General features: G+C 39.3%; 1 protein-coding gene across 5 annotated transcripts in view; it reads right to left on the bottom strand.

Moving 5' to 3' along the window:
- Positions 1 to 1368: 1368 nt before the first annotated feature.
- Positions 1369 to 26239, bottom strand: part of LOC120535960 (rho guanine nucleotide exchange factor 12-like) — a 158454-nt gene continuing 133583 nt past the window's right edge. For 3 of the 5 annotated variants that reach the window (XM_039764194.1, XM_039764195.1, XM_039764196.1), the window contains 24 exons: positions 25740 to 25877; positions 25610 to 25642; positions 25413 to 25527; positions 25076 to 25181; positions 24379 to 24594; positions 23892 to 24042; positions 18022 to 18057; positions 17691 to 17848; positions 13426 to 13572; positions 12861 to 12946; positions 12414 to 12539; positions 12189 to 12303; positions 12010 to 12110; positions 11287 to 11364; positions 11118 to 11193; positions 10607 to 10774; positions 10433 to 10520; positions 10250 to 10342; positions 10073 to 10167; positions 7742 to 7960; positions 6822 to 7190; positions 6426 to 6658; positions 6191 to 6263; positions 1369 to 3049 (listed from right to left, as the gene is read on the bottom strand). In XM_039764194.1, coding sequence (XP_039620128.1) covers positions 3039 to 3049; positions 6191 to 6263; positions 6426 to 6658; positions 6822 to 7190; positions 7742 to 7960; positions 10073 to 10167; positions 10250 to 10342; positions 10433 to 10520; positions 10607 to 10774; positions 11118 to 11193; positions 11287 to 11364; positions 12010 to 12110; positions 12189 to 12303; positions 12414 to 12539; positions 12861 to 12946; positions 13426 to 13572; positions 17691 to 17848; positions 18022 to 18057; positions 23892 to 24042; positions 24379 to 24594; positions 25076 to 25181; positions 25413 to 25527; positions 25610 to 25642; positions 25740 to 25877 — 3031 coding nt within the window. In that variant the 3' untranslated portion in view covers positions 1369 to 3038. The remainder of the gene's footprint in view (positions 3050 to 6190; positions 6264 to 6425; positions 6659 to 6821; positions 7191 to 7741; positions 7961 to 10072; positions 10168 to 10249; positions 10343 to 10432; positions 10521 to 10606; positions 10775 to 11117; positions 11194 to 11286; positions 11365 to 12009; positions 12111 to 12188; positions 12304 to 12413; positions 12540 to 12860; positions 12947 to 13425; positions 13573 to 17690; positions 17849 to 18021; positions 18058 to 23891; positions 24043 to 24378; positions 24595 to 25075; positions 25182 to 25412; positions 25528 to 25609; positions 25643 to 25739; positions 25878 to 26239) is intronic. The other 2 variants (XM_039764197.1, XM_039764193.1) reach the window with 2 other exon arrangements.

Raw genomic sequence — 26239 nt, 5'->3', positions numbered from 1 at the left:
CATGAAAAGCAAAAAACATCCTGTGAGCTGCAGCTTGTGAATGGAAACACCTTATTGATGAGAGGTGTCAGGGGAGGGAATGGCCATACCGGTTCAAGCTGACAGAAAGGCTACAGTAACTCAGATGACCACTCTGTACAACTGTGGTGAGCAGAAATTAAATCTCAGAACACACAACACACCAAACCTCAAGATGGATGGGCTACAACAGCGGAAGACCACGTTGGGTTCCACTCATCTCGGCCAAATGCAGAATGCGGAGGCTGCACTGGGCAGACGCTCACCAAAACAGGTCAGTTAAATACTGGAAAAATATCGTCTTGTCTGATGAATCTCGATTTATGTTGCAGCACACAGACGGAATGGTCCGAATTTGGTGCCAACAGCACAACTCTGTGCACATCCACCCTGCCTTGTGTCTACAGTCCAGGATGGTGGAGATGGTGTGGCTCACTTTAATAACCAATCAATCATCACTTGAATGCCATGGCCTTTATCAGTCTTGGTACTGAACGTGTGGCTCCCTGCATGGACACAATTCACCCATTGTCTAATGGTTACTTCCAGCCTGGTAATGCACTATGTCACCAAGTCATCTCAGACTGCTTTAAAGGACATGGCAATGATATTTAGGGTTCATCAGTGGCCTCCCCAAACCAACAGACCACTTCTGGGATGTAAAAGAACACAAGAGTCGCAGCATGAATGTGCAGCTGACAAATGTACATAAATGGTGTCATACCTGCATGGACCAAAACGTCAAAGGAATGTCAGCAACATCTTGTGGAATCCATGCCATAAAGAACTGAGAGCAATGGAGGTCCTCCTCGCTGGGTGTTACTATACTAGAGTGGTTTGAAGAGCTGGTTCAATGAGCATCTTTCTGCTAATCCTTGTGCCACTCCAAGGCCAGTGTGCTCCTCACTAACTTTCTGGCCGCCCCACCAGGTCCGCATCATTAAACTCCATCCCTCTATTTCCTCAGTCTATCTGAACCACCATTGCTATTTAACATATTGTTTGGTTTTTTTGATTTTCCAGCTCAGATTTGCACACACAATCATTTCACGCAATCCCATTAGACAGGTGGGCTCCTTTTCCCAGTAGTTCAAGCTGTGGCATGTCGAGGAACATTGGACCGTCATTTGAATAAACATCTTGTCACATCGAGTTACGGATGGCGCTGCGAGTCGCTCACCGTGTAACAGGATTATACCGTTCGGCATTCGCCTAACAAGTCAGCTCAAATGATTCCGTCGCGTACGTAGGCCGGCTGGCTTCTCCCTAATTAGTCGTCTGAATCATCTCTCCCGACGTGTGGGCCGGTGTTTTGAGAAGGTGTTGAATTAAGGCCGAGACGCGGACTCATGTTTTCAAGCTTATTTAATGATGTTTCAACACTGTATTTTTTTTTAAAGCCCAGAATCCCCAAAAAATACACAAATCATCTTGCCTTTTTTTTTTTGAACAATATATTGACTTGTCCAAATGACATATAATCTCTCAACTAAAAGAAGACCTATCTTACACAGTTTAAACAGAAAAACCAAAGAAAGAATAACAATAATAATAATATTATAATATAATAATAATGCCTCATTAACATCTAGACAATAAGATCAGTAAAAATACAGATTACATTAATATTTTAGGAACAGCTCATGAGAGTGTTTTTTTTATTTTTCTTTATTTTTGTATCTTTTAGTAAGCTCTGTTAAAACAGTAAATGATTGTATGGTGTACAAAGCAAAACAATACAAAATAATTAGGAATAGTTTTGAGATGCAAGTGTCACACAGGACCGTTGGTCAAAAAAAAAAATGTACATTTTGTTTTACAAAAAAAAAAAATCTGCCTCTTTATGTCCAAAGCTCCAACTCTTTTGAGATTTACATTATTTCTCCTACTGTTCGTACAAATCCAAATGTTAGCCGCACCAAAATCACGTTTACAAGCCACTCAGATCTTTCTGCAACGTTGTCTTTTGTGAATTTTCTTCCTTGAACCTGAAATTTCAGCTTCTCCTTTCTTTCTTTCTTCCTTTCTCCCTTCCCAGCTTCTTACCAGGCGTTGCAGTTGACACCGCAGCCTCTTCCATTTGTCCAAAAAAAAGGGTCCCCGACTACGGAAACTGAAGTGGAGTCTGAGAGAGACCCCTAGTGGAGACCAGCTGTAAACACACAGCACAGAAGGCTAGCCTGCCCAGCTTTTGAGGGAATCTCATCTATAGCCGAGTGTCATCTGACCACAAATAAATATGCTGAGGAAAAGGTGCCTGGAGGCAGAGGAAGGGTGCCACAACACCCCCAAGACTTCAGTGCACTGGCCATGCAGGTGGCATTTGTCAGGTCACTCGCTCTCATTCCAGGCTCTGGATGACCGATAAAAATGGAACCTATCCATCCCAGCAAGTCACCTCTGCCAGATTAATCTAGGAGCATTTCTAAAAATCAGCCTAGGCTATGAGGGTAGCACACCCCTCATAATCGGCAAGACTGAAATGGACACTTGACAGCCACAGCTGCCTTTTCCCTGTTGTGCGTGATACACATAAAAATAAAACAGAACAAGGAGGGAGTGAGGAGAAGTGTTCTAAACTGACTCGTTTCTTATTTAACTCAATGATTCTAAACACCATTCCCCTCAAAAAAAAAAAATTAAGTGTCTATAAATTGTTATTCGATGCCTTCCACCTCAGTTTATCTCTGGTGTTGTGTCAGCCGGCCTCTTCCTTTCCTCTTGATTCATGGCAGTGGCTGAGGAACTGGGTTTCCTTGTCCTGGAGTGAAGCAGGCAGGTGCTTAGGAATGTCTTCCAGGTCAGGGGGTCTTCAGGTCCTTCCATGTGGAGCACAGGAGTGGTGAGGGAAAGGACTTTTTTCCCTGCAGGCATAGGGAGCTAGTCCTTGAGGGTGCAGGCCTGGGCAAAAGAAAATGCTCCACAGCAGGAAGATGGGCACCAGGGCAACCTTGCTCAGGTTCCATCTGTTCCATTTCTGCAAGGTGATGTGGGGGGAAAAAACATGGAGGCAGCCAACACTAACTCTTATCTACAAAAAGAGAGAAAAAAGAAACTCAAGTAAACCTCTCAAGTACCCGACTCTTCACCAACAGACCCCTTAAACAGCAGCCTGACTGAAAGTCATTCAAAAGTACGCTGCAAAGGTTCAGCTCCTCCAAAATGGAAACTGGCAAAGCCCAACTCTCAGCTATTTCTACTTCTACGCCAATGAGAGGGGCAAAGACTTCAGACAGGATGAGGAAGGTCTTCCCGGCCCTCTGTTTAGTCTCGCAGAGCCAGACGTAGAGACAACCATGAGTGAATTTTACTAAAAACTGGATGGAAAGACTTGGAGAGCTCACTTAAGTGTCACATTTCTAAACCGACCCAATGCTCTGTGAAAGTGGCGCTCAACGTAGTGGCGGCGATTTTGAACTGCAGAGCAAGAGGGAGCTCTCTTTAAAAAGTACTGAACTTGTCTTTTAACTTGAAGTTGTTGCTTTATAATTATGGTGTATATACATTTGCTATGTAAAATTGTGTTCTAAAGTTAAGTTGTTTCCTATAAATTAACATCTTGCTGCACTGGTGCTTTACAATGGAGGCATCACCAGAAAATAAAGTTCTAGAAGCTTACTGACCGAACAAAAGCTTTGATATAAGAAAACACACCTTCTTGTGTTTACGACTCATGTTTGTAGCAACAAAAGGGATCTGGAAGTAATCCTTTTCTTGAATATTCCTGGTGCTATTTTTCTCGCAATACGGGTATGTTTTCTATTCGGCTGTGTGAGTTCTCACGTTAATATGTAAGTAAATCAAAACAAAACCAACCACATTCACACAAAAATTTGACCATGATTTGCTCTTTCGAGAGGAAATCACACCCCTTTGTGGGTGAAAGGTTACTGAGGAAGACAAACATTGAGTTGGTGTGCAAAGCTGGTGGTCTTTTTAAAATGGATGAATTGAATAATATTTATGTTTTTTATTCTAAAATGATATGTATAATCTATTTTACAATGAGCGTGCAATTGCAAGACGTGGATGTCTTTGGAAAGTTTTTAAGCTTTTATACGCCGGTAGTCCATTACCCTCCATTTTAAAGCACCAGTGTGGGCAAGATATTTTTAAAACTTCATAGGAAACGCCTAACATTACAATACAATACAATACAGTTTATTTTTGTATCGCCCAAAATCACACAGGAAGTGCCGCAATGGGCTTTAACAGGCCCTGCCTTTTGACAGCCCCCCAGCCTTGACTCTCTGAGAAGACAAGGAAAAACTCCCAATAAAAACCTTGTAGGGAAAAACGGAAGAAACCTCGGGAAAGGCAGTTCAAAGAGAGACCCCTTTCCAGGTAGGTTGGGCGTGCAGTAGGTGTCAAAAGTAGGGGACATTAGCACATGATGTTGTCTGGTAAATGCATATATACCATTGTCTGTGAAGAAATAACTGACTTTAACATGACCTGACAGAGAACAAGCTTCTGATTTTGTCTGTAGGTAGTTTATCGTAAAGTTTCCTAAAAAGACCACTAGAGCACACTGCATGTGATAAAATAAACAATCGTCAATGATGCAAGTTGAGGCACAGGAGTGCTGCTGCCTTGCAATAGGGGGACCAGGGATCATGTCCCAAATCCTCCCTGCGTGGAGTTTACATGTTCTCCCTATGTTTGTGTGTGTTTCTTTCGGGTACTCCGATTTCCACCCACAGTCCAAATTCGTGCAGGTTAGGTGGACAGGCAATGCTAAACTGGCCACAGTGTGTGATTGGGTGGGTGTGTGTGTGTTATTGGCATTAAAGGCATCGATGGACGAGTGGTAGAAGTGAGTGACACGTTGGCGCCGGTGCTGTGTGTGCTCTCTGTTGATCACATTTACGACAACAGATTAGGAGTAAATTTAAGGCTAGGTTTGTAAAAATGTGAATTACAAAATATGCATTTGAGGTAAATGGTGGGTTACACCACAACAAAAGGAGGTAAAATGGATGGCCATTCGGATAGTTGATAATGAAAAGCCACAAGAAATGCAGATGAGGCAGTACAGCATCCAACTTCTGACTGAACAGTTAAATAAATAACTAAAATATGTTAACAATACTGTCTAACATGACCTGAAGACATGCCATACCAGAATACAGTAATAGAGATTTAATGTGTAATGTAATCAGCGCATGCTCCCAACCTCAACATACACATAGGCCACAACGCTTACCTAAACTCGATTTGTTGTTGTTGTACCATATAGTGAAGCGATAGACAAAATGACAAAGATATTTTAGCAGACAGAAGCACTTTTAAATGTGTGGGGCCTAGTAACTGTGGAGGTCTACGCGTCTCTTCTGTTTCTGCGCTCATCACCAGGTACAAAGTAATCATTAAGTTTCTGTTACCTTGTGTTACCGAGCTCCATATTGATGGCAGCAATTTTAACAATTTTTTTTTACTTTCTCTCATTGTCAAGTCTTTTGTGTAGCTTCTTTTGCTATCTTTGTCTTTACTCATTTATCTAATGCATAAGGAGAAAATATTTATATATATTTTTGGTGGGACACTGAACCCAATTATTTAAACTTCAAAGACTAGAAGAAACTGGGAGAGAGTTTTAGGAAGAAACCCTGGATTTCTCCACTATTCACCACAAACATTTAATGGAGTTGTCCCGAGATGTGTATTCTTGTTTGAGAATGTCTGGCCCTATGAGACTAGTCTCTACATAATTCTCAATTACTAACTTCTCACAGGCCTCATCCCATCTGCTGCTAACGAAGACAAACTTATTTCACTGGCTCTCCACGTTCCCTGAATTACTGGTGGGAAAGAGTTCAGGATCAGCTTACTGTGGAGGTATAGGAATTAGCTTGGTTCTGACCCATGAGACTCACAGTCTTCCACTAGGATCCTCCAACACAGACAGAACTCACTAAGAATAGAATAGGCAAGTGAAGCCTTGGCCAAGTCAAGGACACCTGTGGACTGATCTGGGATGGGATGGGGAACAAGCTACACTTCTAATGTGTCTAGGGGGATTTCACTAACTCCAGAATCAGCATACTGATGGATAGGAATCACATCACATCAATCACGACCTCAGTCACATTTGAGAGGAAAAAAAAAATGAAGGGATGGGCTCAGCCATCCAGCTTTCACTTTGAACCTAATAAAAGACCATCATCCATACCTTTGTTTTCTTCAGTGTCAGAAGCTGATCCAGCCAGCCTTTGGCATAAGAGATTATATCGCGATTCAACCACCTAGAGAGGGGGAAAAAAAATCTGATTGGAAACACATATAACAAACAGAACTGAAACTACATCAGCATCAGTATGGTAGTCAGGAGTACAGCAGGAAGAACAAGGCTAAGGGCACAGGTGAGAGTAACAAAACGAAAAATTGAAACAAGGAGCAGACAATACCTTTAAATGTTTCAGGTCAGTCTGCAGCTGCCTGATGTACATGTTGACCTGCTCACTGAACTCGGGAGGAATGGCATTGATAGGAGCAACTGAGAGGCCACGTCTTGAGGCAGATGTAGAGAGTAGCTTGCTCAGGTCGATTTCTGGATCCTGGTCTGTGACCTCTACGAGCAAATCATCATCTGTACTGCTCTCCCCAACAGCACCAAAGCCCTCTAGGATCAGGCAGTTTCCTGCAACAGGTACAAGTAGTTTTCACTTTTTACTCATCTTAGCCCCTTCCCCATAAGGCTTACAGTACTCAGATTTTTCATGAAGTGCAGTTATTTTATTTTTTTAAATCAATATTTTACAAAATCTGAACTCCAAGAGTTGGACAACTGTTCTGGTACTCACCATATCCTTCTGAAGCATCAAAAAATTGCTCTGCTGTTTCTTCACTGGCCACCGTATCTCCTGAGGTGACCTCCCTGCCAGGGGACTTCACCCTGTCACTCTGTGTCGTCTCAGCTACTGACCCCTGGCCCCGTGGGCTGCATGGCTCACTTGCAGAGGAGCCCCGCAGAAGCCGGATGTCATGAATCTGGCTCTCAGGGGTAGGAGGGGCCATGCTGCTATCCATTGAACCCCGCTGAGAGTGAGATTGTGTGCTGTGGCTTCCTGCCGATGACCAGCTACGAGACAGCCCACTCTTACAGCCTTCCTCATCTCCAGATTCGTCCATGATGGACATGTACCTGAGCAAGACTAGCTTCAATGCAGCCACTTTGGGGAGAAAAAAAAAAGTGAACAAATGATTTAGTATGGACTTGTAAGACCGAGATGGAAGAGCATTGGGAGGAGCTACACTGGTAACAGAAAGAAGACAAAAGCAGTAAGAATAGAAAAGGGGACCAGGAGATGTACAAAGGTAGCCTAACAACGTAAGACATGCAGGATAGGTACTGTAGCCCATGATATCAGCAGGCCAGAAACCAAAACAGGTGGAGGAGCCTGGGAACACAAGGCCAGAAAGAAAAGGATAAACAGGTGCAAACATGAGGGCAGGTGTGTAAATGAAGAATAAATGGAAATTTTCCATTGAGTGAAGTATCAAGATAATTCAAAGGAAAGAAGTTCAACAATACAAAAAGGGAAAACTAATAGGAAATGGTAATATGTGGGCATAGGCAGAAGACAGAAAGAAGGATTGACAATAACTAACAAAATCACAACACAAATGAGATGGAGAAGGGAAAGTGGAATGCAGCTGGCACTTGCCTCTAAACTATGCATAAACACTAACCCCACCCTAAACATCCCTCTTAGAATCTTACAATTCTTTAGAGCCGTTTCTGCTCTGCTGGCAGAATGTAGACAGCTCAGCTCCTCTTCATCTATGCTTATGGTCTGTCTGGAAAGCTGCTCATCAAGCTCTGTATCTTCATCTTCATCTCCTTCACCTTGTCCCTCTGATTTGACATGGCCAAAAGGGGTGGTGGCACCGGGGGATGTCACCTGCAGACTCACTGGTGAGGACTCCTCAGAGTCCTTTTCTGTTTTAAAAAAAAAAAAAAAAAAAAGTGGGTCAAACAACTATGGCAGGATATTTTATGTATTTTTCATATGTACAAAATATTATCAGTTATCATTATGCAAAAAGCACTGATTGAAGCACCACACTGTTATGTTAACTTTTTCCTTTATTATTTTAGCTCCAGCGTAGACCATGTTGCTCGGTGATCTCATCACATGAGAAACATTTTCTACAGAGATATGCATTTTGGATTGGGTGTATGACAGCGAAGGGTAAAAATGTTCAAAATGGAAAGAAAGCAGGTTTGTCACATTAGGATTTCCTGCATATCAATCAATCAACATTTATTTATATAGCACATATTCATACAAAAAAATGTAGCTCAAAGTGCTTTACAAAATGAATAGAAAAATAGAGGACACAATAAAAAATAAACATAAGTCAACATTAATTAACATAGAATAAGAGTAAGGTCCGATGGCCAGGGTGGACAGAAAAAACAAAAAAAATAATAAAATTATTTTTATAAATAAATAAATATTTATAAAATAAATAAAATAAAATTATGCACCCTTTTAATAAAATTAGTTTTCTTTTTACGACCTTCAATCATGTAAAAACATTTTAAACTTATAGATTTAAATACGAAAACAAAACAATGATCAGATCCTCATTTAACCTTAACATTAGATCAGCTTTACCCTGGTTGTTAAATGACATAACAGATTTTATTCTCTCAATTTCTTTATTTAAATAAAATAAACTCATAAAATGTGGAAATTGAATGTATTCCCATGATTTAGTAGCTTGTAGAATCACTTAAAGCAATCACTTTCTGTACAAGTTTAATCAACTATTTTATTTTTACCCATTCTTCCTTACAATAATGCTTCAGGTCATTGATTTTTGTGGTCACTCCCTTATCCGTGGCTTTCTTTCAATCAGATCACATTTCAACAGGGTTTAGCTTTTCACTTGGATCAGTGCCTGTTTAATGAGGTTCTAAGCTAAATAAAGGTTGAAGTCCCACTATTGACAAGTTATATTAAAAAGTTTCATAAGGGCAGTTGTTTCAATTGTAAAGGGGGGGTTGGGGTGGTGAAAGAGTAAACATTGTTACTGAAGATTCCCCCACACTTGGTGCAATAAGGTGTCCTCACCTACCCTAAAGCTTAGTGGTTATTTATCAAGTTATTTTTTAATTTTCAACTCCGCAGCTTTTGCATTTTCTGTGATTCTGTTACACAGTGAAGTGAGCTGATGGGAGGCCCCCTGATGGATAAGGATAACTTGAGGGTGGTAGACAAATGTTTAAAAATCTGTTCTTAGTACAAATGTAGATACAAAAGCAGAGCATGTATGGGTTTTGGCGGTGAGGAGATGGAGTATCTGTGGTAAAGTGTGTTGAGTAGCGGTGTCTAACAAATGGGAGAATGTCTGTTTTACTAATGACAATACAAGCTTTATATTCAAAATTATAAAAAGGATGATCATGATGTGCGAAAACAGAAGTGTAAAATACATAAACACTGCATCGCATTTCTGGAATAAGAGTGAAATAATCCATATTAAACTAAAACAAAAAAAGTATCTATTTTTAATAATACATTTGAAATTCCTTCAGTTTTTTGCTCTGACAGTCTTTATAACCAAAATGTGCTATGTAGTTTAGTGTATGCTACAAGAATCATCAGAAGTATTTCAGGAAACAGTTTTCAATAAATTGAAACATACATGAAAATTTTGATTTACTTCTGCCAATTATAAATGTCTGTTAAAATTGTACCTAGGAACTATACCTGCACATATTACAAGTACAGTAGTAGTCAAACACCACATGAGATACTTCAGACTTTTGTATAGCTACTCTGTTATAGTGTGTTAATCCTCAGTGTACTGGGGGAGTTTAATAGCCTTAGGCTTTTATAAGCAGCAGCAAGCACAATTCTTATATATAGAGTACTTTTTAGCACAACCTGAAATGCTGCTAATTACCTGATACCCCTTACTGTGAATATGGTGACACACTGCCAAGATTATTCTTCAATATGAAATTCTTCTACTTTTTGTTTCTTCTAGACTAGCTCTTGACAAACTGAACTCTACAAGGAAGTGAATACTATCGCATTACCTGAGGGCTGACCGCTGGCTGCTGAAAGCCCATCAGAGTCCTTGCTGAGCTTGTGGTGCACCCCGCTTACCTCCTCCTCTTCTCCAGGATCACTGCTGCAACGTAAGCAATGAAAGGTGTGTATCATAAAAGCAATGCTGCTCTCACTCTGTGAGGAACAGTCATCAAGCCACTTACTCATTAATGGGTGGGGCCTGGGGAGGCAGAGCAATTACATTAAGTGGTTTGGTCTTGATAGATTCAGCTCTCTGTGTGATCAAATACTGCCACCTGCAAGACACAGAGTTACATATGACCAGTACTAAAACATATACAATTTATTTTTCAGCTGGGTATACTAAATGACACACAAACACTTACATTTTCTGCTCTGAAACCGTCTGGGCCACTAGCTCATAGATCTGTGCACCATTGTCAGACATAGAGATTACAAAGAAAGCCTTGTTATCTGCAAAGGGAGAAGACAGGGAATATGGTGATGTGATAGTATCCATATAAGGAGGTCTCTAACATCCCATAAGTACTGAAACGCACCTGTGGCAACCGGTCGAACCAGCACAGAATTGAGCTTGATGACAGGACTGAACACATGCTTGGTCTCTGCTGTACCTGCCAAGTTCTTACTGTGACATTTCAGAATAAGTCGGTCATCCTGCTTCTGCAGAAGAACTAGGATGTCTTCCAAAAGTAGAGTGTAGAGTTCTTGGGGTGAAAATGTAAATATGTTACCTTGAATAATGACCCGTAAAACGCCTGTAACACTGGAATAAGAAACACAGCATCCAAACCAGGACCTCCAGTAAATAAGGTTAACAAGCCCTACATATAGGTGTTTAGAGCTTCAGGTTCTTTCAAAAGTAGGAGGTGTACAGTGCCTTACAATGTGTATGCCCTACCCTCTAACAATCAGACCCAAGACAGCTGAGGTGGATGAGGTGAATTACAGAAAAATCAACTGTCATACAACACAAATGGGATCAGAAAACTAGGAAGAAAGCAGTGACCAGTGGGGTTTGTCTATTAGCCCCAGCCCGCTTGTGCTCACCGATTGGCTTGTCCTTGTTTACTTTCCAAGTCAGGTGCCCTTCATGAATCATCTTCCTCTTGGTCAAGTCTAAATTCTGAATAAACAGAGAAACAATATGAAAGTAGTAATTAATGAAGAAAAAAATGAAAAGATGCCTTCTATATTACTTTCAGGACACTGAACTCACTCTGAACTCTGAGATCATTGGATACTCGCTCTGCTTCAGCGAGGACAAGTCCAGTCTCCTCTGGTAATCTTCTAGCCGCTGCAAGAGAAGTTAGTCAAAAAATAATTCACTCCATTGAGTAGCTCAGAAAACATCACATTTTCCTTTATGATTCTTTGGTTCCATACACTGCTTACTGTTTCTACCAACAGTCTCTCACAAACCCTCTCCAAGTGTCTTAATTAGTACACTAAATAAATCCCTCTACACACTCTCACCAGTCATTCATACCTATACTGTGTTGGCAATGCTTTAAGCAGGAATTACTTTTTCACTCACTGCATTTTCAAAATATGCCTGGCAGATGAGTGTCCATTGTCACAGGGTATCTCTAGGGGTCATGCACATTCCCAAGTTTTTGTAATTATTCAAGTCATTTTACTTCAATGAGTTCTTAGAATGGGATCGGCACTCACTCATCCCCACCTGCACTCAACAATGCCTGTAACAATTCCCACATTTCTACAAGCCACCCAGAAGTCACATCAATACAAAGTGTTCTCAAGCGGGTACCTAACAGTCACTTACATCCTGTTTAGATGTTCCAAGGGTCTCCAAAAAGTTACCAACATCATCCTGTTGTTCTCAGAGTTCCCCAGTAGATACATCCCTAAGCAGTGTCTATCTGACCCAAAATGTACCTGAATTTGAAAGGGTCAAAAGAGCCTGTGCATCGCAACTTGCCTGCTTATTCTCGGACTCCTTCACAGCCTGATTGACATAGTTGAGAATTTGCCGACAACATTCCCCAGCTCTTTTCACCTTCTCTTTCTCTTCAGTGTCCTCTACAAGAGCAATGAAGGAGTAAGAATATGACAACTAAATGTTGAGTAGGGGAAGGGACACAGCAGATATATACGCACCTGTGTACTTAGCAATATTTTCCAAGAGGAGTGGATACTTAGTGAGCCTCTGCATTTCAGTAGGAATGATGTCCTTCAGCTGAAGTCGCTTGCACAGAGGGTTACTCTCTGCTTCCTAAAACAAAAGCCATGGCAGAGATGATCATCAGTTAGCCAACAATTCTAATGTCTTCACTTCTACAATAAACTCCAGGGCACTTCCTATTATCCTGCTTTCCTTCTCACCTGCATGAAGGTTAGGAATCTTGAATCCTTCTTTTGCCGTGTCTTAATAAGCTCTAATGAAAATGGCTGATTGCTACAAAATGTGCTGACAGCTGTCCTGATCTTTTCCTCTTCGGAACCGCTAAACTGGAAACATGAATGCAAGCAGAAAATTAGTCTTTATTAATAAAGGAAGACTACTCAAATCATTCAACAGATTATGATTCTGATGTAAGCAGTTGGGGACCCATACGTAGGTGGACTTCATTCATTTTGGATCTTAAAGAAACTATGCTATGGGCCTGCATATTGTGAAGAGCATTATAAAGATAGACCCAGGCAACCCCTCCCTATCTCATAACTCCCACAGTAGTGTCACATGTAATCAGACATGTTAATATAAACCTCTCTCTTTTTAAGTCCATGTACTTTGTAGACTGCTTTGTACTTTAGACCCATATGTCTTACCCAGGACAGCAGATCATCTCCTATCTGGTCAATTACAGATGTTTCATGCTTCTTCCGAATTGCAGCCATTTGTTCCAGTATGGAAGCTGCAGAAGGAAGTGGCAAAGAAAAACAAAATGTTAAATCCGTTGATAACCTTTTGAAACAAATGTGAGGCATCAACATCCTCCTCTAAATATCCCAGGTATCATTTCTGGCATTCACTTTGGCTTTTGCAAAGAGAACTGCATTCTTCTACAAGTTAGTGCAGTGCCATCTTGGACTCCTAAAGATCTGGTGCAGAGGATAAGATACTTGGCTTAACAGCAAAATCCTGCTATCAGCTTAAGTGTATTTTAAAAGCTTTGGAGACTCCTAAGGTTTGAAGTCCCAGGAACATTCTGTCACAGCCCTTTCCCAAATGCTATCCATCAATGTAATGATGAAAATGCCAAACAAAGCAAAGAATAAAATCTGAGTGAACTGACACCAGAACCTACACAACAATTTTGCATTCAGTTCTGCCTATAATATTAGGGCTAGCAGATCACCTCAAACAGACAAGGAGCACACAATGTATTCTCACCATGGAGCTGCAGAATTTCATCAAGGTTGGAGAAGATATGTTTGAGGTCAGCTGGAGGCAGGATAGCCTCCCGACTCAGCTTCTGATAGAAGACCTGGTCCAGTACTCGCAGCATTCTGATGTGGGCACGCTCAGTGTAGAACAGTTCTAAGGATTGGGAGAGAACAGACCAGTGGATGAGAAAACCCAGAAACGGTGGTGAGATTCTGCAGCAGTGTTTGAGTAGAGCACAATAGTTAATTATCTGCAGATAAGTGTGGAACAGGGCTTGAAAAAAATTCAAAATGTAAGGATACGGTGTTAGGAATAATGAAATAAACACTTAACAATGACGACAGCCAAGGTAGACCATGTGTTTACTGCCTAAAGACTAATCTAAATCTCTTGACAGCTATAATCTGGAAAAAGATCACATAACCCCCCTCATTAGCTACAGTTAGTCTGTCTATAGAGATGTGGTGTGCAGAGAAAAGATGAGTTTACAGTAAATGTCACAGGTTACACTGCCACAGCTGATTACAAGAATCTTCACACGGACTAAATCTGCTATCTTTAAACTCCAGTAACATCTCCAAACCAGACTTGGTATTACATTATACAGGAGCAGTGGGCTACAGTCTAAACACATATACTGTGTACAAACCGGATTCCAAAAAAGTTGGGACACTAAACAAATTGTGAATAGAAACTGAATGCAATGATGTGGAGATGGCAAATGTCAATATTTTATTTGTAATAAAACGTAGATGACAGATCAAATGTTTAATCCGAGTAAATGTATCATTTTAAAGGAAAAATATGTTGATTCAAAATTTCACGTTGGGACAAGTAGCAATAAGAGGCTGGAAAAAAAAATTGAGCATAATGAAGAGCTAGAAGACCAATAAACACTAATTAGGTCAATTGGCAACATGATTGGGTATAAAAAGAGCTTCTCAGAGTGGCAGTGTCTCTCAGAAGCCAAGATCGGTAGAGGATCACCAATTCCCACAATGTTGCACAGAATGATAGTGGAGCAATATCAGAAAGGTGTTACCCAGCGAAAAATTGCAAAGACTTTGCATCTATCATCATCAACTGTGCATAACATCATCCGAAGATTCAGAGAATCTGGAACAATCTCTGTGCGTAAGGGTCAAGGCCGTAAAACCATACTGGATGCTCGTGATCTCCGGGCCCTTAAACGACACTGCACCACAAACAGGAATGCTACTGTAAAGGAAATCACAGAATGGGCTCAGGAATACTTCCAGAAACCATTGTCAGTGAACACAATCCACCGTGCCATCCGCCGTTGCCAGCTGAAACTCTACAGTGCAAAGAAGAAGCCATTTCTAAGCAAGATCCACAAGTTCTGGCGTTGTCACTGGGCCAGGGATCATTTAAAATGGAGTGTGGCAAAATGGAAGACTGTTCTGTGGTCAGACGAGTCACGATTCAAAGTTCTTTTTGGAAATCTGGGACGCCATGTCATCCGGAGGACAAGGACAACCCAAGTTGTTATCAACGCTCAGTTCAGAAGCCTGCATCTCTGATGGTATGGGGTTGCATGAGTGCGTGTGGCATGGGCATCTTGCATGTCTGGAAAGGCACCATCAATGCAGAAAAATATATTCAGGTTCTAGAACAACATATGCTCCCATCCAGACGTCATCTCTTTCAGGGAAGACCCTGCATTTTTCAACAAGATAATGCCAGACCACATTCTGCATCAATCACAACATCATGGCTGCGTAGGAGAAGGATCCGGTACTGAAATGGCCAGTCTGCAGTCCAGATCTTTCACCTATAGAGAACATTTGGCGCATCATAAAGAGGAAGGTGCGACAAAGAAGGCCCAAGACGATTGAACAGTTAGAGGCCTGTATTAGACAAGAATGGGAGAGCATTCCTATTTCTAAACTTGAGAAACTGGTCTCCTCGGTCCCCAGACGTCTGTTGAGTGTTGTAAGAAGAAGGGGAGATGCCACACAGTGGTGAAAATGGCCTTGTCCCAACTTTTTGGGATTTGTTGACACCATGAAATTCTGAATCAACATATTTTTCCCTTAAAATGATACATTTTCTCAGTTTAAACTTTTGTTCCGTGATTTATGTTCTATTCTGAATAAAATATTAGAAGTTGGCACCTCCACATCATTGCATTCAGTTTTTATTCACGATTTGTATAGTGTCCCAACTTTTTTGGAATCTGGTTTGTATTTTTAATTACCTCCTGCAACACATGCATTTTATTATTTGTGCATTATGAAGCTTATCAACCGTGTCAGATACCAGTATGCGTACATCTCTTTTTAGCTGTGTCTCAGATTTTAAGAAAGCTTTTGAAAAATTTGGATTGTCTGATGGATCAAAATCATTTTAACATCCCATGCATGATCAAGTTTTCACACTACATTGAAAAATATAGTACGAACATGTACAAATTTCCTTAATGTATGATCAAGTAAAAAAAAAGCCTAAGACTATTGAAATTATTAAAAAAAATGCTTTAAAACATTAATAGCTTAGGAAAAAAAAAAAAACATTCAGAAGCAATACGAAAACAAACGAAAATGTAATAAAACACTTCAAAAGACCCATAAATGGACTGCATTATAAACAATTCTGTTTCAGATTAAAAACCAAGTCTGACACTTTATTGCAAACTACATTTGGAAAATGAAGTATTTGAATGTGGCATTAAAGGAGAATACACAGAAACTGGGGAAATGGGGTGGCACACTCTTAGTTATTAGAATTCTATAATGCATTTACTATTGACAGAAATTATGACAAGTCACTTTGTACACTGACCTATTTTACTCACCTTCTGAATTTATATTTTTAGCACAAAACAATGGATATTTCGCTAAAAATATGGATATGTGCAAGTTCAGTAATCAACATAACTCTGATGGCTCGCTTTATCATTTAAGATAGGTTGATTCATTTACAATAAAGCTCGCGATCTGAGAAAAAAAAGTGAAGATGTTGCATTTCCCCAATTATCGACCTACCAGTAATTACTGCTTGACTAATTGGAAAAGGAAGTGTATAAAATGAATAAAAAAAGTCTGGTTGTATGCTGAAAATAAATAAATTCTCTCACTTACCACTTTGCAAGCTATATAATCTTTTTTTCGTCTCTCTCTCTCATCCACATTGTTATTCACATTACCAGAATTTGGTTATTCTATATCTAACCCAGGTTAATGGGAGTATTGCATGTTCTTCTATGTTAGGTTAGGGTTATTGGAGGATGAGTACCACTAGGGTAAAATTGCACGGGTTCACTGCATAGGAGAGCATTAAATCTAACTTAATCTGCCATTTTTTCTCTAGATACAATAAGCCATTAAATTTCTCTAATATAATATAAATCTTATCATTAATACTTGTTATCCCCTCATTAAAACCAGCTCCTCTATCACCCCTAAAACAAGTAATACTCGAAATAAGGTATATTTGGACTATCTCATAAGGTCCATATGTATTATAAATAGATCCAAAAATAAACCTATTATCAGTCAGCTCTACATGTCCATAAAAATCAAAATTACACCGAGATTCCCTATATATTTTTAAATAAATAATAAATTAGGGTTATTCTCTAAAAATAAATTAAATTACTAGGGTTATACATTTTAAGATTAGGCATAAAATTAAAAGGGTTAGGGTTACAACTAGGGTTATACTGGCTGCATTAAACAATTATAATAAGTCAAAACAGACTGGATAACAAATGAAAGGCATTGGTTGTGCAAGACATGCACTCCACTTTGAAAAGAGACATGCAATGCCAAACTGGGACCAAAAAAAAAAAAGTCATATAAGAAAACTGCACAAGTGTTCATGTTCCATTTACCAGTCAGCCCTGGGAGCTAAAAAGGTACAATTGATTTGAAGTGCATGCAAAGAGCCAAAATGATGCTTATTTTACTATACATATTACAATAAGTTACTGCCACGGTAAGATGGGAAAACTTCGTTTGTCATCGTCTTCACCCAACTTTCCAACAATGATAACTAACACTAAGTTAATTATGCCAATTAAAAATATTACTTTTTAAAGCTCTACATATAAAAAAATGAGCCAACCACAAGGTTAGTTAAAGACACAAACATTCACACTGGTTTATAATATGCTAAAAAGAACTAAGCCTATTATGCACCGATTCATATATACAATTTATGTAAGATACATAAGATTTCTAAGAACTACAATACATGTCACACAGATAAAGGTCTGACTTTTTATGGCTACCATACTAGAAGCTACTTACCATTAATGACTTCCTGTCTCTTGATCTCATGTGGAGTCAGGCCTGCCAAAATGTCCCGACTCACCAGTTGCTGCCAGTTAGGTGGGTCCTGCTCTAGGTCAAAATCGTTGTACTGGTCATCTTCACTTTGACCTTCACTATAGCTCTGAGACTCTGTCCTGTAGGAGATGACACAATTTAGACAGTTTTAGAAGACATACATACTTCTCAATGCCAATCTGCCTCATGACAGACAGACAGATGGCAAAACAAAATTGATCACAAAATAAATATTGGGCAAAGAGAGTCATCACCAATAAGAAATCATGAGCAATAAGACCACGGACCTTACCTTCTGACTGCCTTAGGAGTTCCTTGGTCATAGATTCTGCAACAAATGAAAACTTGAGATCAAGACAAGATATGCATAATGGGTATGTTCTGTCAGCCACCCTAAGATTTCAGGAATTGGTTGTGTATGAGGATTAAAACATTTGATACAGTAGTATACTTGACAGTACTGTCAGGTATAAAGAGCTCAGTGAATTTCTAACTTGCATGTCCAACTGATATGCAAAACACTGTTATTCTGCAGTGCCATGATAAAGAAGAATGTGTTAAAACACAGAAATTGTAGTTGATAGACAACACATACATCTGTGTTGTACCTTTTCCTCCATTTTCTAAGCTCCCATTACCTGAAAGGTTTTTTTAAACATCTGACTCTATTCATATCTTGAAATATATTTACATGATCTTGCTAAGAATGTAGAAAAAAAGCAGGTTAAGCCTGCTACAGACGTGACATCAGTAAACCTGAGGGCATAATACACAAGAAAGTCCCCATTAACAGACTTGCTTTACTATGTGGTAGGATTTTAGTTACGGCTGGCTTGAGAACAGGATTTTTTTCCTGCAAGTCAATAATATTCAAATATTTTGCTTTTGCACTTTGATGGGGTACATTCACAGACTGCCAGAGATGAAGAATGTGCCATCATATTCAGCATTTAAAGCTAAGCTAAACAGCAACTATTTTCTGGATTAATCTACAGCTAGACAGCTGTTGCTGAGAAGATTAATGATGCTTCATATACCTAATTTATCGTTACCAGTATGGCTATTACTTGCATTGAGTTTAATCATTTTATTTATTTATTGTTTTGACCCCCTGGCTGGCAAATAAACATTTACAACAGCTCCACAGTCGATACAAAATGTCAACATGTGATAGTAAACCTGGGCCAGCTTAGTTGTTTCACACATGACGACTGTCCCAGTACTGAACAATTGCCTGGTTGTGCTTGCCTGTGATTGTTAGGCTTGTTGAGGTGGTTATTTATGTGAGGCCAATCTTACCATACAAAGCATCACAGGCCCAAGGGATTTTGCCCAATGCTAGATCTTGTTCTCTTATTCGTTTCTTAAATACAATTTTAAGCAGTTACTAAAATAAAGTATTCTTGAGGCAACTATACAGATTCAAATATGATGGGCATGATGTTTTTAAATGTTTTGCAAGGATACACATGGAAACACTGTGACATTAACAACAAAAAAAAAATAAATTGATAAAAAATAAATAATTCATTGGAAAACCCCTTCACTGATTTAAAGATTGGCATCTGCAGTTTAAGAAATGTTCCACATTACATTTATGTGAAAACCATTAGGCACTTCACTTAAATAGAACCAGAGGAATTCCCAGGTTAACAATCCTGGAAATTTAATGGGATCTGCTCATTCACACTTACTAGAATACACTGGTAATTAATTCAAAAACTGTCAGCCTCGGCTACAGCAAGTGGGAATGAAATGCTCGCAGCCACCAAAGTCACTGTTTGCTTAAGGAAAACAGATGACTGAGTATACAGGTTGATGCTCTGTGTTTATATATAACTATAGAGATGCATTCAAAACAAACAAACTTACAGATGGGAAACTGAGAAACAGAAGTTGGCCAAATATGATGCTTAAATGATTAAAAATATATACTGCTGTATCTCTTTCCACTTTCCCCAAAACTGTCTGAAGGTCTCCACAGTTTTGGCTTCACTGCTGATTCACTGCCATTTGAGGGCACTACTGCCTTTGCTAGTGGAAGATGCTGGAAGCAGCTGTCAAGAAGAACGTTGCACATATATATCCTGTGATAACTAGTAATGTTCCAATCAAAAGAATAGAGACTGTTATCAGACAGATGTTTGATCTTCAAAAATGGCTGGCAATAAGCTGATTAGTGGTTGGTATTCTTCCTAATTTTATGAGACAATTAACCCAAATGTGCCACATTCTACGGCACCCAATGTTTGTAATTGGTGGCTTTCACCTTCTTAAATGGTGAAGCATTACAGTAATGGGCTTGCAATCTGCATTACTTTATTCTTATGATGTTGAAAGTTGCATCTTATTGAGATAGCTTTTTGTGCTGCTGTACTCTTTTTAAACTAAAATTTTAGGTTAACAATTAATGAACTGTTGGGAGATGCGCACCACTGCACACATTAAATTATACATGCAAACAAAGCATCTATACGGTCATATTTGCGGAAATACATGTATGTGAAGTTGTTGGGACATTTGCATTTGATCCAATACCATATGCTAAACAAGATTAAGTGCTGCACATATCCAGCTTTCTGCATCATCATAATAATCATAAAACTTGAAGGAGGTTGAATTTTCTCAATGCTTTGGTGCTGATTAACGTTAGAAGAGAGGTGGGATTTCACATGTACAACAAGAGCTTTCAGGTTTACAGTCTGGTGTTGTGTTTGCATGCAGTCTCTTTTGCTCAACTATGTGAACCCAACAAACCCCAAATTATCCCATGGGTACAAAGAGCGGCAGCTGGGATATAAGACGACTACCAAATACTTTGAAGCAAGCTGCAGATTTTTGCCCATTTCACTTTGTTTTCAGATGAGATGCCACTCTGTTACAATATTATTCATCACTATTCAAGTTTTCCTACAATGTTTTACACTACTTTATATGAGATTTGTTCTTAACAAGAGGCACTGAAGTAGTTTACAACATGTTATCCAGTTGTTTGCTTACAGTCATTCCTTAATTTTATGAGACAAGCTCTCTCTCATCATTAGCCAAGTCAGACATTTTTTCCCCTTCTTATTTGTATTCTGGTATGTGTTTGACAGGGACAGGGTTGTTGTATTTCTATATTTCTTCAGCATCTGTAAAAGCCAACTCTCCTCTTGGGCATTAATTAAGTTCTATCTACTTCCACATTAATCTATTAAGTAGGAGTCATTTTCACTATACATAATATACTACCTCTCAGTTTGAAATCACATACACACAGGAGGATGCCTGACTTGTGTCCAGGAGTGTTACACTCTACATGAGTGAGAAAACTTTGCTTTGTAAATTACTAGTGTAAAAATGAAAGATTCAAACCAACGTAACTGGGCATGAAAATCCCCTGAAACAATGACGGAGGTGGTCAGTTGTGGTCATTTTACCTTGCCATTTGATAAGGAAAAAGTTAACTGGCAATCACAGCTGGAGGTAAGTTTAAAAAAGTGAATACCCAAGGTTTGTATTAGACAAACCAGGCTTAAATAATGAAACACAGCATGTAAACAAAAAGTTAATATAATTGAAATCAGCAATGCATCTGGCACCAACTTAATGCAGGTGTTTCGCAAAGGTCCCTATCTGGTGCTCAAAACATGGTAAAATCTGCTCCCAGAGCCCAGTAAACATGAAATGAAGAAAGTAGGCAAGGAAACAAATGGAATTAAAACTGTCATTTACAATTTGTTACTTCAGGATTGCAGTTTTCAACATTTTAATCTCTGCATAAAATGATACATTTTGGTGTAGCTTTACTCATTTAAATCACCCACATGATACTTGAAGACAGTGTAACACTTTAAAAATCAGTGTGTTTGGAATCAGCCGGTAAAAATAAAAATAGAATCACCTCCAGTGGTAAGTGGGCTTACTTGTTTTCTCTTGTTTGGGATGGATTGCATTGTTTCAGAATTTGCCCAATTTCAAATAGCTATCCTTGCAAAATAAAAAGTCCTAGGCTTCTCTGTGAATATACTTCTCATTGAGAAACTCAAAGACCCATAAACATTTTTTTTCCAATTTCCACTCAGTTTAACATCTGTGCATCTTTAAGTGTGCAAGGCCTTCATGATTTTTTTCATTTATTACCTACCAATTTTGTAACTTTGCTCACAAATAAGATGGCAATTCCTAGCAATTATATGAGGTAATGCCCTGGAAAATGGCTTGATCAACTTTCCCGAGGTACTCACCTTTGGCTTTGTTCATGCAAGCCCCCCAGCATAGCAAGTGATCAGTAAATTCCTAAGATAGAATTCATCTGTTTTGGGGATTAATGAACGTTCATAGCTGGTATGGCCAACAAACAAATCATGTATATATTAATCCCCACATAGCTCTAAGTTTCTGATATACTTTGTAAAATATGAACATGCATTTTGACTGATATGGTTTATTTATGGCAATCAGTTTAGCACTCTAAGATATCAAATTGTTAAAATCGCTACATGTAACTTAGCTGAGTTACCCAACATTGCGTGTAATATCAATATTAAATAAACCATGCTCTTTTATGTAGTGTCTACATAAAGAATTAACACTTTTCCAAGGAGTTCTGCTAGTACAGATTTATAATACAATTTCTTCCATAATTTGTATGACATCTGGAGCAAAAATTACTTTTTCGCTTTGGGTCAAAAAGCAGGTTAATGAACCAACAAGTTTTGATTTAAATCCCAATGTGTAAACACCTGATTTTTTTTTTTTATGATTTTTGGCACTGCAAAAGATTGGAGGGAAATCAAACAAATTATATAAATATGCAAAGGGAGAAAGTTCCAAAATATTAACAAAAATATGCATAAATACCACCATGTCCAATACTGAATGCGAAAATATTCAAGGAATACTCCACACCCACTCACATTGACAACTGTTGTTTCCTCCCAGACCCCTACCTATTCATCAGGTCATAAAAAGTAATTAGTGAAAATTATGTTTATCCATGGATTAATTAATGAGAAAAAATGTTTAGAGGGACAGTGAAGCAGGAAAGTAGGCAGATGTTATGGAGCAGGAACATGAAATACTCCTTAAAGGCACTAGTGGCACCATCTATATAATGTCAAACTAATGGCTGCCTTGAGGAGATTCTTTGTGCCCCCACTACTGGTAAGCAATGAAGCATATCAATGGATTTGAGCCACATATACGCAAAGCAACTTGTGATCTTCCTCTTGACAAAAACTCATTAGTGTACTACTGTACTTAAACAACCGAGTTAGCTATGGTGGTGAAGAGAGGACAATTATATAGAGTGCTTGTGGGAAGGCGCTATATTTAAACAAGTCATTTTATATTGGAACACTTATGTAATGGCTGCCGTAAAGACAAAGTATCCTGAGGTAAGACATGTCTGGCTGATTTTATCTGAATGGTGTACACTTAAGGAGATGTATCTGATTAAATAAATTGCTTATGCTGTTAACCATTTCATCACAGAGAAGTAAAGGTAAGTAGACTACACTACAAAGTCATGTACTCTGTAACAAAGAATGTAGGACTATTACTAGTGGTCTATAAAAAAGAAACCCAAATAATAAAACAAAAGGCTGTGCTGAGTGTTAAGCCTGAGACACCTTTGGAATGTGCTAATTACTTGCAGCTTTTGTGTTCTGACCCAATATTGGCTGACCGCTTGTGATTGTTTGTCTATTTAGAACTCTTAGCTACTTAATAATCTGAAAAATGTTATGTTAATATATGTTAATGCTAAGGTAGGGGTCTTGTAGGTTGTCAAGGAATAGAAGTTATTTGCTGTTCAGTTTTAAGCAATGTCATAAATGGAAGTAACTTTAATATAGAGCTCATGCAAATAATTTTTAATTATCCATATTAAAACCACACATACCATTCCAAAAACACCTTACAGTACACTGAAAGCAGCCAAATAACAGAACAGCGTATGGCCCAATGGAATGGCTAACTCTGATTTCCAACCTGCTTTGAATTCCCCCATATTAAAAGTAGGTAGACACAGTGTATGTTCTGTACACTACTATAAACACAGAACTGTACTTTTTTACCTAGTAATGTTATAACTTTGTACTGCATTGAGGTTGACCACCACTGTGATTCTGACTGAACAACAAAAAAAAAAAAGTAGTAAAAGCCTTCTCTACTCACCGATCAATGTCCCTCTCATCGTCCTGCAAGTTGTCCAGAGGAGAATTAGGGAACTCAAATATATTATTGGGTGTGCGAGGTGCTGAATCAGTTATATCCACAGAAAAAATCACGTCACTCTGCTTTGTGACAGCAGACAGGGGAGGTACAGCTAAATCAAGACAAAGTTAACACTGTGAATCGACATGAGACACTTTGACACATAACAATTATAACCTCATTTAACAAAAAGCACAGTGTGGCAGGTATCAGGTGGGCTCTTTCTAGGAGATGTTAAAGTCAGTCAGCACTGCAGGTATCTCATGAACAGTGGGACATTTTAAGTCTTGAAATATATCTGCCATAAACTGGTACTTTTTTTTTGCATCAATGAAGCAGTGGGTCAGAGTGAATCACCACTGCCCGTACTGATCAGTATTCTGTTCCACCAAGCCTTCTCAACCTTGAAATCCAGAAAAAAGTAAATTAAAAAGAAGAGTAAGCTTACCAAGATCACCATCATGGCTGGTGGAGTCTAAAGGGCCAGCAGAAGTATATGGTGTGGGAGACGTTGTCACAGAAGGGGTGAGTGTTGTCTCAGAGCTGTCGCTTGACAGACTTGGTCGGATCCGGTTGGTGTCCGAGTGGTCAGAAGAGATGTTGATGGCTTGCTGAGACACCTGCTTCACTGGCCGCTGCTTGTGGGTCTCCATGGCACGAGTTACTGAAACAGAGGGTAATGCTGGTCAGAAATGTGGGTCGCCTAAGCTCATAGTTCAATACTCTTGACACCTCAGTCAATTCATCAAATCGGCCAATGCTAGCAGCTAGAGAAACATAGTCTGTGCAGCTGACATTGACACCAATCACATCCTCTGTAGTTGGGAGGGAGAAATGATTCACTTAACCCATGCAAGACTGGTATGCATATAATGAAAAGTGCATGGAAAGCACAATGAGAAGATTTCAAGACAAAGGAAAATTAAAACTGCACGCATTGCCACATACGTATGTGTGAACATGGACTGGCTGAGAAGCATGTCCACTAACTGATGTCATAGGACCAAAACATCCACAAAAGCATTTGTGTCAGAAACACTGCATCTACCAGTTTTCATGGATAGAAAGTAGCACATCTGTGTGCTACAAAACCCACCATTTGAGCCACATCCCTTCCACTAAATGCAATGTTCAAAATGACTTACTTGCATTATGGTCATGACGACTAGACCGGCGAGGCTGTGGCAAAATGCTCGGAAACCTCTTTTTTATCTTCTCATCACCTTCTTTTTCATTCTTGATGCTCTTCTGCTGGGAAGATGCCAAAAGGATAGAATGAGAAGCCAAAAAGAAAAAAAAAAAACATAGAAACTTGGCAGAACATACAAAACTTGAGATGCAAAAATAATTATGTGATGGATATTTTGGCAGCTTTTGATTGCTTTATCCAGGTCCTGCTCCACTCCACTTACCCAGCTCGTCACAGGGACCAACAAAATTCAGCATGATATTATGGAACAAGACGTATGACAACATGGTTACCTTTATCTTCGGTAGGAAGCCCATTCGTCCACGTTTCTGCTCCAGGCTGCGGGGCTCCTTCATTTTAACTCCCAAGTGCTTCATATATGTAAATATAACAAACTGAATGGCAGTGCTGTAGAAAACAAAAGCAAAACAGTGAGGATTCAAGGCACATAGCACTCTGCCGTAAGAAGCACAGCTGAAATTGCTGTTACCATTTCTCTTCTTCTGCTGGCTGGGAAGTCAACCTGTCAATTAAAAAAAAAAAAAGAAGAAAGTAATTATTCCTTGAGTTAATGCATCTCTGCACCTAGGGAAAAAAACACATACACACAAGGCACTTACAGAACTTCCTCTATTTTCGCAAGTATATGCTCTGCACAGGAACGTTCTTTCTCTGGTGTTGCCCGATCCCGTATCCTTTCAGAGTCAAGCTTGGTTAGTTCACTCTCAGCTAACGTCAGCCCCATATTGCGCTTCTGCCTGTAAGAGATAGGGGAAATAGTTCAGTCTATTACCTGTCACTTACCCTGCAAGCAAGGCTGCTATTTACCTGTCAACTGTTCCACAAGCCAGCAACCCTGCTGGGTACTGACACCCACTCAACCTTCAAATTAGCCTTCTATTCTCTCTTAACACATTCAACAAGCCAGGTAGCATCTTCTCCAAAAGCCTGCCTAATGTCCACTTATTACAAATACACTGACCAATGTCTACAACTGATTTCACACTTTAGCATTCAGACCATTGGTTAATCACTTCCTCCAGTCAGGTCGCTGCTGTCATGTCAATGACTCCTCCACCCATCAACATGTTTGTTTGCTGTCCTTTCAGTCTGAAAAATT

Source organism: Polypterus senegalus, chromosome 9 (assembly GCF_016835505.1).
Source record: "Polypterus senegalus isolate Bchr_013 chromosome 9, ASM1683550v1, whole genome shotgun sequence".
NCBI lineage: Eukaryota > Metazoa > Chordata > Cladistia > Polypteriformes > Polypteridae > Polypterus > Polypterus senegalus.
This window is presented reverse-complemented; position numbering and strand designations above follow the sequence as displayed.